Source organism: Populus euphratica, unplaced genomic scaffold (genome assembly GCF_000495115.2).
Source record: "Populus euphratica unplaced genomic scaffold, PopEup_1.0 scaffold1679.1, whole genome shotgun sequence".
In the NCBI taxonomy this organism is placed as follows: domain Eukaryota; kingdom Viridiplantae; phylum Streptophyta; class Magnoliopsida; order Malpighiales; family Salicaceae; genus Populus; species Populus euphratica.
The window spans coordinates 1-17,170 of NW_011501481.1; the positions used below are offsets into that span (position 1 = coordinate 1).

The following is a 17,170-nucleotide window of genomic DNA, read 5'->3' on the forward strand; positions in this document are numbered from 1 at the left end:
CCTTTTTTATGGTCCATGGTCAGAGACTTGAAATGTGTAATGATTTTTAAACTTTACAAGTTGAAAACAAAATATATTTTATCCAACCACTTTAAATTTGATAATTTTTTTAACTGAATTTGCACCTAAGTTATTAGTTAAAGAATTCATTGTCATAGTAGTTGTTAATGCATTAATACATTAATTTTATGTGCAAAAGTTACATCATGAATGGATTAGATAATATGCTGTATGATATATATAATTTTTTAATAGTGAAAAAACATTATGAAAAGCTTTGAATCAGAAGTATAAAGTTGAAAAAATAGTATAAAAAAACTCATAATCGATAAATTTCATTATTTCAAGATGCTTAATTTCAAAATTATAAGAGGTAAGTTTAAGAATTTTAACCCATTTTGCATAATATTTATGTTGAAATGATGCTCTGAATAAATATTTTCAAGTGACTATTATTATTAAAAGATTTCTACTGCATTGAAAATACTTTAAAAATCACCTTAAGCACAAACAGAGGAAAATAAGGGTTAAGGTGGGAAAGGATGATAACTTGTCCATAAGAAAATTCAACTTTTTCTTAATGGCCTTTGGGTCAAATGTGATTGAACAAGTAGCAAAGTTCTATTATAAAAACCAGCAAAAAATTTTTGTAACGATGCTAAAAAATTTAATGTCAAATGTTTTATATGCAACAAAATAAAAACCAAGCTAAATATTAAAAAAAAACTAAACAAGACAGTTATAAAAAAAGAGAACTGCTCAAGCTCATGTCACTAAGATTAAAAACCTTTAGAATAAAGTATAAAAAATAAGCTTATTTGTGGTTGTCTTGAACATCAACTTGATCAACAACCATGAGAGGTGGTGAATTGGTAGTAATGACACAAAACATATTTATGCATAAGAAGATAGTGATTCTCACTTATAAATAAATAGATGGTGAATATTTTTATATGAAAACTAGTCAACCTAGAAAGTATCAACGACCAAAAAGGTTATTCTAAAGATGATTTCATGAAAGCTTTTACCTTAACAACGTGTTTCAAATTGTTGACATTAGGAAGAACTTAGTATTGGACTTATCATTGAGAAAAAAATAGGTTTAAAATTGTTCTTTAGAGTAATAAATTTTCTCAAAAATAGCATATGTTTGTTATAAAGAGAAAACCACCAAAATAAATATAATGAACATCGTAGCCTAATATAAAAACAATAATCATAAAAATGCTTATTCTTCTTACTTTCTTGAGTTTATGATACATGACATGATAATTTGGAACATGTGAATTATAATTCTATGCAAAGATGAATGAATCTTGGATTTTTACCATCAATTATTTTTTTCTAAAAAAATCACAAGTGTGAAGTTTGTGTAGAATCAAAATTCACAAAAAAATATTTTTATCAAACAATTAAAAGAAGTAGCAAACCTTTTTATTTAATTCACTTTGATATCAATGATTTTCAAACTTGTACAAACTAGAGATAGAAAATGTATTATATTATTTTTATAGATGATTACATGAGATATTGTTATACGTGGTTGCTAAAATATAAAGATACAACTCTTGAAATGTTTTAACATTACATTAATGAAGTTAGAAATAAACTTAATAAAACAAATATAAGTAATAAAAAGTGCTAAAATGGAGAACGCGGGGCATCTTTTGGTGAATTGTTTTCTCAAATAGCATTATCCATTGAAATATTGCTTTAAGAGTTTCAAAGGATTTAATTATTTAAAATACTCATGAAATCAAGTGTTGTTTAAGATTAAAATAAATACAATAGTGAAAATTAAATAAAATTATAGGAAAATAACTATTTGAATATTATTGTCTTGGTGTATAAAAGATTGAAAGACATCACATTCACTATTTTACTAAGTAAATTCAATTGTATTTCACTAGAAAATATTTAAAGCTACCTATCCTAATATAGTGGTCTTCCAATTAATTTTATCAGTAATTCCTTGTGTCTTTATATATTGGTCAGTTAATTTTTATTTATATTAAGAAATGTTGAAAAAATATTTTTGACCTAGTACTTATACACAGACCATTCAAAACTATAAAGGGTGAATGCGAAATTAATTGATCAATTTCTTTGTATCTTATTAAAAATTAATTATAATTAATCTTAAACCAACTCTACATTTCTAGCCTCTTGTATAAATGATAATAGAGGAAAGTCTTTCTTAACAGTAATAAAGAGATTTAAAATAAAAAAATATATAAAATTTATGCTTTTTTTGCCTACGTGCTTTAATTCAACTTGTTTTAGGTTTGGTTGTTACAGACAAAGAAAAGATAAGTAAGTTTTATAGTTCATACCAGACTATTATTTCAAGGTACTATTGTTGAAATTCTTGGAGACAAGACGCACCGAAACCATTTGCATTTGTTAACCATAAATCTAGCCTCAATGATAAATGTTACATTCATGGACAACAACTTTCATTTCTATTTTTCCCTTGTTCTAAAATCATACAAGTAAATATTCTATAGATATATATACTTATTTTTTGTTTATGTTTTCTTTTATCATCTTGTAATTATCCAATTGTTTTTCGCTAAATAATTTTCTCATTATTTCACTATCTCAATATTGTTTTATCTTATCGTTTTTAATCTTCGGACAACATCCAAATATATCTCTAATATTGTTCTAAAATCTACAAAACCACTTTATAAAAGTTATTTATTATTTATTCTATAGATTTTTCACATTAAAAATTTATTAATATATTACTTATTGCAAAAAAAAAAAGAAGAAGCAAAAAACAAAACTAGTGTGTTAACTGTGCTACAAAGAGGAGTAGCTCAAATAATTCGATCTCTATTAAGCTGAAGTTTAAATGTTTTATTTAAATAACACAGTCATGTAATTGCAGTGTTTCAATATCTGTAAATACAAGAATGACAATGACCATACAATATTGGGCCAGTCAAGTCCACAATAGATACATCACAAGTAGAACAAGAACGGTGATGAAAAAATCAATTAAAAAAATTCCCATCGGGATGTGGTGGGAGGAGGATCAAATGTCTCCCATTTGGCTGCGACAACAACAAGTTTTATTAGTGGATTTGATATCTTTAGCACGTCTAGTGTTTCAACACACCATTGCACCCTCTTACTCTCTGTATAAATTGAACATACTATTGTCAAGAGTATAACATTCTTTCTTTCTTTTTTCATGATAGAAAACTTCTTTCCCCTTTTATTTTAAGTTTTCTTTTTCTAATAATAAAAATTCAAAAATGTGTTTATTTATTGAAAACAAAAGTTCAAAAGGTATTAATAAATTCTCATGTTTGAAATTATTTTGAGTGTCGAGAATTGAATTTCAAGTAGAATTCAAGCTTTAAAAATTGTAATAAAATAAATAAAATGTAAGCCCATCTAATTTACTACACTAAAAAATAAAAATTATTATTAAAACTAATTTATTTAAAATATTGATCTACCTATCTTTTTTTTATGAGTTTCTACCTTTTTATCAAGTACATATTCACCGCCATTAAAACCTCAACTACATCATAGCCAAAACACTATTTTCTTGTCTTCTCATCCCATCATAAGTCATATTATTTATCTTCAATTTTATAGTTTGTGTAGCGTTGAGAAAAAAAGATCTTAAGAAAAAGTTTTTGAATTTGATTTTTTTTTGGTTATTTGTGGTGATGGTAATGAAGGAGAATTTGAATAAAGTGAAGGTGATAAGAGTAATATAGAAAACCAAAATGAATTGAATTTAGTTATAAAAAATTTCTTTCAAACATATAAATTCAACTTATTTATCAATTGAATTCAAATTAAACATTATAATTGAATTAATTACAATACAAAATTAACTCAAAACAACTTGTTAAAATGCCATAATCACTTGAACTGGAAGTATATTGACTACAATAATTAAATTAGAAAGAGAAAGCAAAGAAATTAACACTAACCCTTTCATAATGTAAAAGCCAAGAGCATGAAAGATACCTGTAAATATTTTTGAGTAGAAACATTTTCTTCTGCAGAAATGTTATCAAGCTTAATTGCTTGTCTCATTAACATCTCAATTAATGTCATGATTTGAATTTCTGGTACCTTAACTCCATTTAATATAGATTTTTCAATCGCAAAAACCTACACATAAGAAAAATATAATTAGGAATTACTTAAATATTGTAAGACATACATAAACAAACTTCTCAATAAGTGTCTTATAAAATTAAGCAAATCATCCTAGTTTTATGTTGCTTTTTATGTTCAAAATAAAATATAAATTGAATGAGGAGCAATTTCTACTATAAATCACTCAAAAAGGTTCTTAAATAGATAAATTAGCTTATACCCAATAAAATATACCTAATTAAAAGGCTACATTGTGCATTCGTATTTTCAAATTTTGACATGAAATTAAGTTTTTGGCAAGTTCAAATTGATGAGAAAAATCATTAAAAAATAGTTTTTATAGTCTCTTTTGGACATTATGAATGAAACGCAACATCATTCGGACTAAAAAATACCTTTCTAAAATTTAAAAAAAAATCATGAATGATATATATTCAATCCATATTCAAAATTCACAATTGTACACATATATGATGCCCTTCTATTTTCAAAATCAATCACAAAAGATTTTAACCATCCACAAAAGTTTCTCAATATTATCAAATAAAATGGACTTGTTGTTTCAACCTAAAAAATCAACTTATGTCAAATAAATATAAGATTTTTAAGATAAAACATTTATCAAGGATCAATAACTACAAGTAGCAAAGCAATTGAATTTTCCGATAAATTCCCTATAAAAATCAAAGATAAAACTCAACTTCAAAGCTTTTTGGGATACCTCAATTATGTTTCAGATTCTTTCCTAATTCTTAAAACTATATGTCAACCCATACAAAAGACTCCAAAAAGTCCTTTCCTAAAATTTTTAAATGATTGAAATTGTCAAAACTCTCAAAAATCATGTTAGAAATCTTCTTTGTTTAGGAATTCTTGATCAAAGAGCTTCTCTCATTATTGAAATCAATGCCTCTAATATTGAGACTTGGGCACTTTTTTTTTCTACAATCTTATAAAGCTTCATAGCAACACTCATCTCTATCAACTACATTTTAAAAAGGAAAATTTACATTCTCACTTTCAAAAATAGAATTCAAGCTGACCTAGCATTATCAAGTTCAAAATCAGAATACAAAAAGAAGCTCCAGGAATTTCTTTTCCAAATATCAAGTTCCAACGAATAAGAATTCGTTAATGAAGATCCATATTATGACCTAAATATTATGAGTCGACTCTATAATATATATATATTACATCTTCATCCATTTACCAGCTAAAAAGACCAACAATATCATCTCTAACATTATCAATCTCAAAACATCACCAGTGACATCATTATCCACTAAAATGCACCTCCATATACATATCAAGAGTAATGTCTCAACAAGGCATCTTTTGCATCATCCTTAAAGTTATTTTCTTCAAGATTTGATTATAAATAGATGTATCTTGTAATGCCAAAGCATAGTAAATCCCAACTGAGTATTATATTTATTATGCCCACTTCGCTTATATTGTAATATTTTTCATAAATAAAAGTTTATATTTTATAAGCTTAATTTTTATTCCTTAATTTTAAGAGAAACTCTCTTAATTTCAGGGTCTTCAATTTTATCAATGATATCTAATATTAAGTATTTTTATTGAGTTATTACATTAATTTGTTTATAGGAGCATGTGTACACTGTTAGGCTATAGTTAATTGCTTCAATATTTTCTTATTCATTATTAGATTCAGTTGGGTTTCATTATTTTGGATGATTATAAATTTATCATTATAGTATTCTTTTATATCAGTTTGTGTTTCAAGGTTATAAAGGTTGAGGAGCTGAATTTTTATTTTATCTCTAATTCTTAAATATTTTTTTCCATTTTTCATTTATGTTTATAATGTCCTACTTGACCACACTTATAAAAAGTTGGTTGTTTTGAAGTTGTGGTTTTTTATTTTTTTTATATGGCTTATTTGATCATAGTTTCTTGTTTAGAGGTTTTTTACAACGTATTTTTTTATATGGCTTATTTGATCATATTTTCTTGTTTAGAGGTTTTTTACAACGTATTACTTTTAATTTTTGCTTCCTAATATATTTTATGTTTTCTCGAGGGAGGAATAAGGGTTTCATAACCATATTCAGAATAAAATGAACCTAACTCTTTTATACTTTCATGAAGTACAAATTTAAAAGTCCAGATTAAAATATTTCTTTCCTGCCAATGTTTTATAATGAAAACATCTGAAAGAAACATCTCCTCATACCATCTAAAATTTTAAAATTTAAGACATTTAAATTCAAAAGGATTTTAGATGAGCTTTCTTAAAATTATTATTGGTTACCAATAAATGTTTGGTAATGGAAAATATTAAGATTGAGATTGCATTTTCTACAATGACAGGTGTTAAGGTATTTTTATTTCTTACTTTGACATCACTTAATATAAGTCTTTTATCATTTTAGGTGAGATAATGATCCCACCATCATTTCAGTTGGCTAGTAAATCTTGAGACTAACACTTGATCTATATTTTGTCTATTTGATTTTTAAATTTGTATGTTGTGGTAGTTATGGTCATGATTTGAAGTTTATTTGTGATATTATGTTCGTTATATCCATCTATGTTCCATTTATTTATGTTTTTACCATCATAATGAGCTTGAGTTTGACATGGCAGATATTCAATATAGACATTAAAACGTGTTGGTATGTTATAGTAATATTTGACCTTGGTTTTTTTTTTATATTGATTATGCTTGAGATTTCTAATCTTATTAATTACTAAATCTAATTGGAACTTCTCAGCAAGATCTTCAATCTCACTTTGTGTGTTTCCATCTTTGTTTATGATGGATATTTATTTTGATGAGTTTTTATTTATGATTTTGAAGGAATTTTTATATTTAATGCTTCGAGTTTTTAAGCGATCATTTCAATAAGATCATATAATAAGGATAGTTTAATAATTTGATATTTTAGTATTTGATGAGGCATGAAAAATGGCTTTGAAATGGTAGAAGATGATAGTTAGGTAACTCCTCCCTCGATAAGGAAAAAGAGACTATAAAGACATTCATCTCTATATACTACTACTTTTTTTTTTTTTATCTATGGTATGGAATTCAATTGGTATAGTTGTTTTGTGACTGAGTGAAATTCATAACTTTGTGTGAAATAGGAGTATTGACATCTGCAGTGGTTGGTTTGAAAGGGGTTGCTACAATTTCATTTTAATAAAAGTTTATCTTGATTTCTCTAAAATAAGGATGAACATAGTTAGTTTGATTATTAGTGGTTGCATGTCAGATTTGTTTAAAAATGGTTAAGAAGTGGCTTGAGCATTTATTTGTTTTTGTTGATATTTATATGTTTTTAAACATGTAAATAATAGGATACAAGTATTCATCCCATTGAGATTTTTATAACATCATATTTCAATTTGATTTCTTTGTTCTTGATTATAAGTTTTCAAGAATTGATTTCTTAATTTAATAATTTGCGTTGAATGGAAATCAATTCTTAATTTTTATTTATTAATTTGAAATTCTTCTTGAATGACACTTAATTGATTTATGTACTCATTATGTATTAGTGGCTTAGTTGAACAATCTAATTTCTCTTAAATTTCAATAATATAAGAAAAACTTGTTTCACTAGTTTAATAATACGGTTTATGAATAGTTCTACTAAGATCCATTCCTTGAGAGTTTAAAGTTTTTGAATAGAAGGAATATTACTTATTAGTTTTCTAGAACTTCAATTTATAATCTTAAACGGATTGTGTTTAGCTGATTGAAAAATAATTTTGACATTTCCTAACTGATTTTCTATAATTTGTACCAAATTATTTCTAGATGGTGATAATCTTGAAATACTGACTTGAGGTAATCTCTAATTATCAAGACACGTGATTTGATTCTACCATAAAAGTTTAGGAACCTGGATATTTGAATTTTGAGGATTAGTTTTGATAACAAGAGTTTTATTTTTGGGTGATTTTTTAAAAGCTTTGAAAGCTATGTTGGTAACTATAACTTTATAATATAATATATAGACTAAATCTATATTACTAGAATCTAGAAGCATGCATGTTGAAGTCTTGATATTTAAATTTAAGAGTTTTGTTATATCTAGATTGAATAATGAAATAGTGAAACTAGGATAACAATTCAAGTATATTGGACCATTGATAAGATTTGACTAAAAGATTACAAGTAATGAATTCACAAAAATTGTAAATCTAGCATCTCTTAAATACACTAGTATGAGGGACTCTAATATAAGACGATGAGGTGATTTGACAATAATTAAAACTAGACCTATGTGGAAAACAATTATATCTTATTTTAAATTTATTTATCTGACTAGGTTGTATTTGATCAACAATTTGAACTTGAAGATTAATAGGTAAAGCTTGCTCAATAGTTTCTATTGAATAATTCATCCATAGTTCTTATTTGATATATGTTTTTCTTTGATTATTTAGTAGTGTTCCAATATTGAAGATGTTGTTCATTTAAGGAAATTTGATACTCTTTCTTGTTGAAATCTCGGATACTATCTTGATCAAACAAATCTAGATGCATTGAAAAAGTACCATTTAAAGATCTTGATCAAGAAGATAACCTAAATAATCTAGACATAAATGAAAGGATTACAAGGAAGAACAAAACTATAACATGCTAATAAAAAAATAAAATCCAAAGGTAAACTAATAATAAATATCAAAAAAATAATGATGATGATGTTTAGTGAGGAACACTACTCGAGAACAATAAAATACCTAACTTTAGAAAACATGATGTGCCAATACTATGAAGTATACAATGACAAACCATTTTCATCGCAAACTTTTTAATCAAGCTTTGATACCTTTTATGTGCTGAATTATGTTTATAGAGTAGTAAAAGAAAATTTTATAATGCATGATAACAACCTATTAACTTTAAAATGGATTATATATATAAGAAAAGCTTATATTGTAGCGAAAACAGAAGGATTAATCAAATGAGTATAATTTAAGCTTAAACACTTACTTGCTCTACAAGTTTATCAACCTCCATGGACACGTTAGAAATGACCTGATATGCAGTTTGAATACGAGCATTTTTACGCATCTCAATGTATCTCCTCTCAATGCTTGATGGATCCTCCATCAATATGAGTTTTGATCGATCTTTGACACCACATTTATCTAAGTACTCGCCATTTCCCTTCTCTTTTTCTTTGTAAATTATTTTTTGGTCACCTATTTGTAACCCTATCTTACCTGTCAAAACCTTCTTTACCTCTCCTGCATCCATTATCCAAAGTTAAGTTGACAATTAGTTTTACTTTCTCCTTACGATCATTTTCATTATTTAATGCCTTATTATAGTAAAGCATTAATGAGGTTAGATTTGATTACTATTTCAAGACATAAGAAATGAAGCTAATAGGGATATGTTTTATGTTCTTATTAAATATAAAAATTTATTTAAAAATTGTTTAAGAGACATATTTATTTTATATCTTTGTTCTTATCTCTTTAACAAAACATGTTTATATTTTTTTTTTGTATATGTTTATTCTATCTCAAGACATTAACCAAACACAATTTAGGATATGATATATTCTGTTTAGTTTGACATGACATATACAAATGATTTTTAATTTTATACCATAATTTAGAAGTTTTTTATTTTACAAATAAGCTACGATAAGAATGGTTAAATAGAAGTATGTTTTGCAAAAATATCTAAAATAGCCTTTTCATATACAAAACAAGGTATTGTAAATTAGAATCAATGTTAAAAACTAAAATTTAAACTCTTGATTAAATCAAAATTTTTGACAAAACCATTTGATTTATTAATTATTTATTTAGAAAATATTATATTTGGATTTAATTTTTTGTAATGTTCATGTTCATGTTTTGGGATTTTTATTTTTTTTTTAACTTAAAATTGACTAGATTAATTAATGAATATATATATATATATATATTATCAATCATGGCGTTAAAATTAGTTTTATTAAAAGGAATTAGTTTTGAAACCTAGAAAGTATTAAAATTAGGTTTTATTAAGAGTTTAATAGATGTTAAAAATCAGAAAGTGTATGGAAAAAATATATGTATAAGTTAATATATTTAAGTGATTAAATATTTCAGATTATATTAGATTAACGTAGATTATTTAAAAATATTCAAGAAATAACTTAGTTATAATTGATGTATAAATTTACTCAAGAATATTGTTATAGAGAAAAAAATACTCGATCTTAGATTTTGTTTTATTAAAAACATTGGAGGATAATTATTAAAAACATTTGTAATATGAAATATTAGATATATTTAGTTAATGTATAAAAATTATATTTAATCCATCAACATTTAAAAACTCAATTATTTTTCTAATTTAAAAATATTTTTTTAAAAAAAATTAAAATTATATCTATCTTTATATATAGTTGCAACACACCGCGCGCGCGCGCGCGCACTTACCGAACGTCGCCTGAGAGTTGACGGAGATCTCGTACCGAAGAACACCATATAGAACTCGAAGGCGAACATTTAAAGGAGGAGGAACACCATCATCCTTTTCATTTCTTTTCTGCACCAGCATGCCTCCTGGTCTCATCTCCCATTCAATCTCATCCTCATGATCTCTACACGACGTTGACATTGCAGTCGTTGTCGAGCTCGAGCTCATTTTAGCACACAGATGCGATCTTGTCTTCACCATATATGTATATCATCCTGCGTGATCTCACCTCATATCTTTCAAGCTTTTACCGAGAAAGCATGAAAGGACTTGTATCCTTCGTCTTTTAAGAGATGGAAGGAATGGGGCACTGCTGGTTTTTATTTACCGACACCTTCAATTTATACAGGGTGGAATGCCGGGATCGAGGGGCTGTGGCGGTGGCGGTGGCGGTGTGGGGTTTTTAAAAGCGCTTTTTTTTCCCCGGATTTTTCTTTCCGCGAGGAAAACCTGAAATTAACCCCTAATATATTATTCAATTCTAAATTGAGTTCTAAAGCAAAAGCATCTATCAATTACTCCCAGATGTTTTAGAAGTCTCTCAACTAGTTTCTCTCATCCATTTTTCTATAAAAGAACATGTTACTCAACGAAATAGACACCTTGAGGGCTGTTTTGGAATTACGATTTAAATAAACATCGGTTAAAATTTAATAATTTTTTATATATTTTAAATTATTAATATTTAAAAAATAAAAAGTATATTATTTTAATATATTTTTAAATAAAAAACGATATTATTAAACTCAAAAACACCATTTAATTAAAATGAACACCGACGAGGTTGTCTCTTCTCTTTCAAAAAATAGGGTTGCATTTTTCTCTCCAAATCAATTATAGTCCAGTTTTTGCAAGATCAAGTATCGGTCCAAAGTTTTTAAGGGGGTTAACAATTTATTATATGCCCTTGTATTATGTTTTTTTAAAAAAACAGTTAACACATCATCTATTACGGCACACTTGTCTATTTAATAGAATTCAGCCCCAAAGTAGCGAGGAGTTTTATTTAATCTAAAAATCTATTTCAGCCCATTTTCATCTAAAAACTCATAATAAATAATATTAAAACCACTTATAACCAATTTATTAAGCCAAAAACCCTAAAAGCCATCCAAAAAAACAAAACCAAATTGAAAAAAAAAATCTTTATAGGTTCAAATCTCATTTCAAAATCAAACAATTGTGGTAAAACTAGACACATATCTTTGAGTAGTGAAGTATACAATCTTAATTATTCATATAAAATTAATTATTTAGTGATTTGATTATATTATCATAATAATCTTGTGGTATGTTATCCCTTGTATTGTTATTATTCTATTTAATAGCAATAAATCTTGTACCTATAAAAAAAATATTTAACTAATATTTCTTATAATTTTTATAACAAAATATGATTATTTTTTAAAATATTTCTTTTTTTGTTAAAATAAAATTCTTTTTAAAAAAATATATTTTTAACACTATATATTAAAACAATTTAAAAACAACAACAAAAAGTTAAAATTTAATGAAATTTAAAATTACGTGAAAAGCTGAAACTTAAATAGTGTTTTTAGAAATTTAAAATTATGTTACAAATTGAAACTGAGCGTTTGAAAACACAGTTGTATTCCTGTTTTTAAGAATTAATATTTTTTATTAAAAATTAATTTTTTTTATATATTTTGAATCGTTTTAATACATGGATCTTAAAAATAATTTTTTAAAAAATAAAAAAAATATTATTTTAATACAATTCAGTGTAAAAAACAATTAATAATTTCCGGTATACAATTAGTCAATAATGCATCAGCACGTAATCAAATACTAGTTGAAATACAACGACTGCTTGAACGCGGGTTTCGGTTCATTTTGAAGTTTTGAAAGCAATCTGCAACCTAAAAGCTTCAACTCTCGAGTAAAATCCACGAAATACACACCATGTTTACAAGTAATTCCATGACGTGATATCCACAAATCAACAAACGGTCAAGTTTTAGAAGCTAAAGGTACTACAAGACTTCACCGAGCAATAAGCAAGCTACCAACAGAGTAATATCATGCAAACGATCCGGCTCTTGAAACTTGTGATAAGCAATCTTCGAAGTGGTCATCATCGGCCTTTTCAGAGCTCAAGTTTGGTGGGATAAAAGATCCGTAGATGCGTTCCATGTTAGGAATTTCCTTCAATTCACGGCAAGCAACTTCAAGGGCTGTGTCAGAGAAAGATCGATAGAATTTCTTCCGACAGACATTGGCGAACAGCAAGGAAAGTATCGGCAGTGGAATTAGTAAGAGACTTCTGAAGGAGAATTTCTTCACCCCAAAATAACCGAACATTGTAACTTGGTATAGCACCAGAGCAGCTATGAATCTTGTATGGATGTGGGGCCACATCCTGCCATAGGTCTCAAAGGATGGAGCATATACTTTGAGTGCCTGTTAAATTTAACCACATTTGCAATTAATATTGATCAGCACCATGATGAGTGCATGTTTAGCTGCAAAACTGGAAGAGTTAAATCGCATGTTTTGTGAAAATACTAACTTTGCCAAAACTTGCAGCACGTCAAAATGAAATGAAAATATAAAGTGAACACACGCTTTGCAGTCATACAGATCGATCTGAAATTCAGCACATGTATGTCATATCAATACACAATACATGTTGTTTTAGCTAGCTACAAAATTTGAAGTGTTAACCCATCAGAATGAATGCAAACCATCTCATGCCAGCACAGGTTTGTGGAAATTTTGATTTCTATTTGCCAGAATTTGTAGGAGTTCAAGGAATATGACCATAGAAAGCACGCAATGAATTCTCCAAACACACACACACACACACACACACACTGCTAGTCAAACAGATTAACCATTCCAAAATTCAAATAAAACATTCTATGATTTTTATGAATGGTGTGAGATCCTTACCTGGTTCCTAAGGACAAGCCATCCCAGGCCAAAGTACACCACTCCAAATGGAATAATCAGAGGGGCTATGACAGAGTAGCAAAGAACAATTGTGATAACAAGCATGTCACCAGGAATCCGGGTTGCATACCCTAAATCTCCAGGAAACCAAGCTTCTTTTAACTCAGCTTCGGTCTTGCATAGATACTTCTTCTTTAGATGAAAAATGATCAGAGGAACTATACGAGACAGCTCAAGTCCATAGCCAACGAAAAACCTGAGAGCCACAGAATAGTTGAAAGTCCAAGAATGTATTCCAAAAAGAATAATGATTACCAGACCAAGTATCTATATCAAAATAAATAGAAACAGAAAAGGCAAACACATTAGCATAAGAAACTCTTTTTCATGTCCAGGTGGTTTCGCAGAGCACAAGAAGATCTTGTGGCAAGGGGAGTTCTTTGACAGAAGAACGAAATAAAACAGCTCTGGTTGTCGCGCAACATCTTCTGGAGGGGTAGACGACTAAAACCATAGCTTTCTAAAAGGAAAAGAATTATAAGTTAATATAGTGAGCTTACTTCAGAGCCACAAAAGTCAGGAAGAAAGTTGCATTCCCCGGGAGGCTACTCGCAAGCAAACTAACAATGGAGTTTGGTTCCTTCTCAATGCTCTTGAACGTGCTGAATAAGGTGCCACCCAGTGTCACTCCAATAAAAACGTTCAGTATGATAAAATAGAAATATTTTCCAGAAGTGGCCCTTACTGCATGGCCCACTGAAGGAATTCCCTCAGCCTTTGAGAGAGCCAAAAGTAACTTGGGCAACAGTGCCAAAAACACAATGAGTGCAATCTGAGGAAGGTATGCTTCCAGCACCGTCTTAACGGCGACAATATTCACAATTGGCTTTAAAAATGGGAGAAGTTTCTTCAGATTATCCAGGGTTGTTAATGCGGAAATGAACCCGATTGGTATCATATAAAACAATATGGTCAGAGCCACAATAAAACAAACAACATACTGCCGGATTATCCTTTGAAAGAACTTAATTTTAAGATTAGACCATATTATTTGACGTGGTTCAGGGGCTTCCATGACAGTCCAGGTGTCAACCATTTGGGCATGGAGACTCTGGGCGGCAGAAGCTGCAGTCACCGTATTGGTGAAGAAGGCAAAAGCACAAGCTTGTTGATTCTCCCGGAGAGTGACTTTCTGTTCAGCTTCCAACTTTGGGATGAGCTCTTTAATCTTCTCATTGTAGTGCTCTATGCTATCTACCTTTCTACCAACAATACCAAGGGGGCCAGTTCTGATGCTTGGTCTCAATCCTTCTGGTTTGCCTGTTTTTTTGGATTCATCGTATACAGCTTCTGCATGTGCAAGCTTCTTCTTGTATCCTTCCAACTCTTTATAAATCTTGTTAACCTAGAAGAGTTTTAGAAAAAAGAGGAGGCTCAAAATCAGCAGAGCTCATACAGTATGCAGCACAACACAGAAAAAGAAAACTCACAGTTGACATTGGTCAAGGATCATAAATTCCTTGATATGGAATAATATATACGATAACCTCAAATATGCTTGATATGGAATCATTATATTACTAGCACTAAATTCCTTCTTTTTTATCTTTTCTTTATAATAAATTCTGAAAGCTCAAAGGAATTGGAAACTGAAAAACGTGGGTTGACTCAAATTACAGAAGCAATTTAGGGCCTAGAATCCAAAACATCAGGGTAAGTGGCAAGAGCATGGAAGGAAGAAACTAATTTAAAATAAAAAAATACCTCTTTGTTGTTTGTCACCACCATTGATCTATAAAATGTCTCAGGATAGATGGATTTAAAATATGAATCAACCTGTTCCTTTCTAGTTTGGCCCTCAGGGACAGGAGGTATGTCTCTGACAAGAACAGCGAATTGCTCTGGTTTCACTTCAGGAGACATTAGAGCATTTGCTCTCAGCCCAGAAACATGCACGTACGCCTTCCATAACAAGAAATAGGTAACAAGAGAAACCCAATAGGTAGCAATCAAGAATGCCCACAGCCTTGGACTCCCCCCCTGCAGACATTTTTTTCCATGGAGCAAGTCAGTTCAAGCAAAAAAAAAAAAAAAAACAAAGAAAGAGGAGTTGTGGAGGTACCTTAACATTTCCCATTAATAACTTGTCAACGTCACTAAAAGTCTGATTGCCTTTAGCTTTTTGTATTTTCACATTGTCGTCGGTGGCAGCAACAGGCAGAAGTACCGGCAGCAGAACAAGGCCAGACAAAACCAATATTGCCACCGCTGTCATACAGAGCCAAAAAAGAGAGTAAAAATAAACAACGTGAGGAGAGCAGTTGTCTGAGAAATAATACACGGAATGGAAGTGAGAGCTGTCCGAAATCATGAAGAAATGTACACAGATGGATTTGCTTAATCCTGTGATGTATGGTGCTTGTCAGTAATTCAAGCACGACCAATAAGAGAAGTCATTGTCAAACCCAATTATTTTAGATTTGCACTTTTTTTAGTTGCAAGCCACCATGTAAACAAAACTTTGTTCTGAGCAAACTAAAGTAAATTAAAAAGGAAATCGGAAACAAATAATTAGCTAATAATATAATATTTCTAAATTTTTTTACTTAAATTTTTTTTTAAAATACTTTTTTAAAAATTAAATTAATTTTTTTAGTTAAAAAATATTTTTTGTTGATTAACTTTTCAATACTAAATAAATATAAAAAATTTTAAAAAATAATTTTTCAAAAAGTAAGTTACAGGCAACAAACATACCCTTAGTTGCAAAGCACCATGTAAACAAAACTTTGTTCTGAGCAAACTAAAGTAAATTAAAAAGGAAATCGGAAACAGAGAAAAATGAAAAGGTTACAGTATCAAGTTTTGGAAGGCAACCATCCCTTCGCCTCGAGAAATTAATTTAAGTGGAAGAAAGAACAGAGAACGACCACATACACGCTCGTAGAGAACAGAACTACCACAAAAAATGGGCACAATTCAAGGACTCAAAGCAAGAAAGAAACCCGCAAATGGTATGATTCCAACAACTTGATAAATTAGTCACAACATTACAATCGAAGCGATTCTTTGTATTAGTTTTTTACAAGAGAGAGAGAGACTCGGAGAAAGAGAGTTTAATTAATCAAATACCTGTGCTCAAGAAGACAAAGTAGACAGCAGCGTCTACACCGGACATGTTTATAACGTCCTGCTCGCTGGAAGAGAGGGCTTCCCGGATCCAAGCAAACGGGTTGCGGGATCTCGACCCGCCATCCCAGGGATCCAGACCTTTCAAGATCCGGTTGGGGAAATACACGAAGGAGTTTCCAGGCTTCCTTGACAGCCATGTAAACAGAAGCATTAACACTACGAAAATCAAAAACGACGTCCCTAAAGACGTGAAGAAAGATGAGAATTCCATCACTCGCTCAGAACAGAATTATTGTGGAAAGGGAATTATAAGGGGGGAAGGAAAGGAAAAGTAGCAGTTAAGATAAGGGCAATGAAAGCAAGTAACCGTTGAGGGAGGAAATGTTGAATGTATTTAATTATGTTAGAGCATTGATTGGTGGGTGGTTCGAAAGCAAAGCTGAGAGAATACAAAATATCTGCCATAAAGACGAAGGCTAACGAGGTGTTTGGTTCTGTGGGGTTTCGCGCTTTCGTGTATTTTTTTCATCATCATCG

The 17,170-nt window shown here is 29.3% G+C and overlaps 2 protein-coding genes across 2 annotated transcripts; both read right to left on the bottom strand.

The window, feature by feature from the left end:
- Positions 1-2,841: 2,841 nt before the first annotated feature.
- On the bottom strand, positions 2,842-11,152 carry LOC105117953 (BAG family molecular chaperone regulator 1-like). Its single transcript, XM_011015779.1, has 4 exons — positions 10,549-11,152; positions 9,101-9,357; positions 3,994-4,140; positions 2,842-3,141 (listed from the first exon to the last, which is right to left on the bottom strand). Exons 1-4 carry the CDS (start codon positions 10,787-10,789, stop codon positions 3,004-3,006), a joined length of 783 nt encoding a protein of 260 aa, XP_011014081.1. The 5' UTR covers positions 10,790-11,152; the 3' UTR covers positions 2,842-3,003.
- A 1,215-nt stretch (positions 11,153-12,367) lies between these two features.
- Positions 12,368-16,919, bottom strand: LOC105117954 (CSC1-like protein ERD4). The gene is made up of 6 exons (XM_011015780.1): positions 16,634-16,919; positions 15,624-15,769; positions 15,266-15,541; positions 14,062-14,906; positions 13,502-13,757; positions 12,368-13,009 (listed from the first exon to the last, which is right to left on the bottom strand). Exons 1-6 carry the CDS (start codon positions 16,902-16,904, stop codon positions 12,629-12,631), a joined length of 2,175 nt encoding a protein of 724 aa, XP_011014082.1. The 5' UTR covers positions 16,905-16,919; the 3' UTR covers positions 12,368-12,628.
- Between the last annotated feature and the right edge of the window lie 251 nt (positions 16,920-17,170).

What these genes read in the sequence shown, in the direction of transcription:
- LOC105117953 (XM_011015779.1), bottom strand. Translation starts at nt 10,789, where the DNA reads ATGGTGAAGACAAGATCGCATCTGTGTGCTAAAATGAGCTCGAGCTCG. An exon ending in CAACTCTCAGGCGACGTTCG is followed by an intron (nt 9,358 to 10,548) that starts GTAAGTGCGCGC and finishes TAATGGATGCAG; the next exon opens with GAGAGGTAAAGAAGGTTTTG. An exon ending in CTACTCAAAAATATTTACAG is followed by an intron (nt 3,142 to 3,993) that starts GTATCTTTCATG and finishes ATTTATACAGAG; the next exon opens with AGTAAGAGGGTGCAATGGTG.
- LOC105117954 (XM_011015780.1), bottom strand. Translation starts at nt 16,904, where the DNA reads ATGGAATTCTCATCTTTCTTCACGTCTTTAGGGACGTCGTTTTTGATT. An exon ending in CTGACTTTTGTGGCTCTGAA is followed by an intron (nt 13,758 to 14,061) that starts GTAAGCTCACTA and finishes TGTGGCTCTCAG; the next exon opens with GTTTTTCGTTGGCTATGGAC. An exon ending in GGCTTGTCCTTAGGAACCAG is followed by an intron (nt 13,010 to 13,501) that starts GTAAGGATCTCA and finishes TAAATTTAACAG; the next exon opens with GCACTCAAAGTATATGCTCC.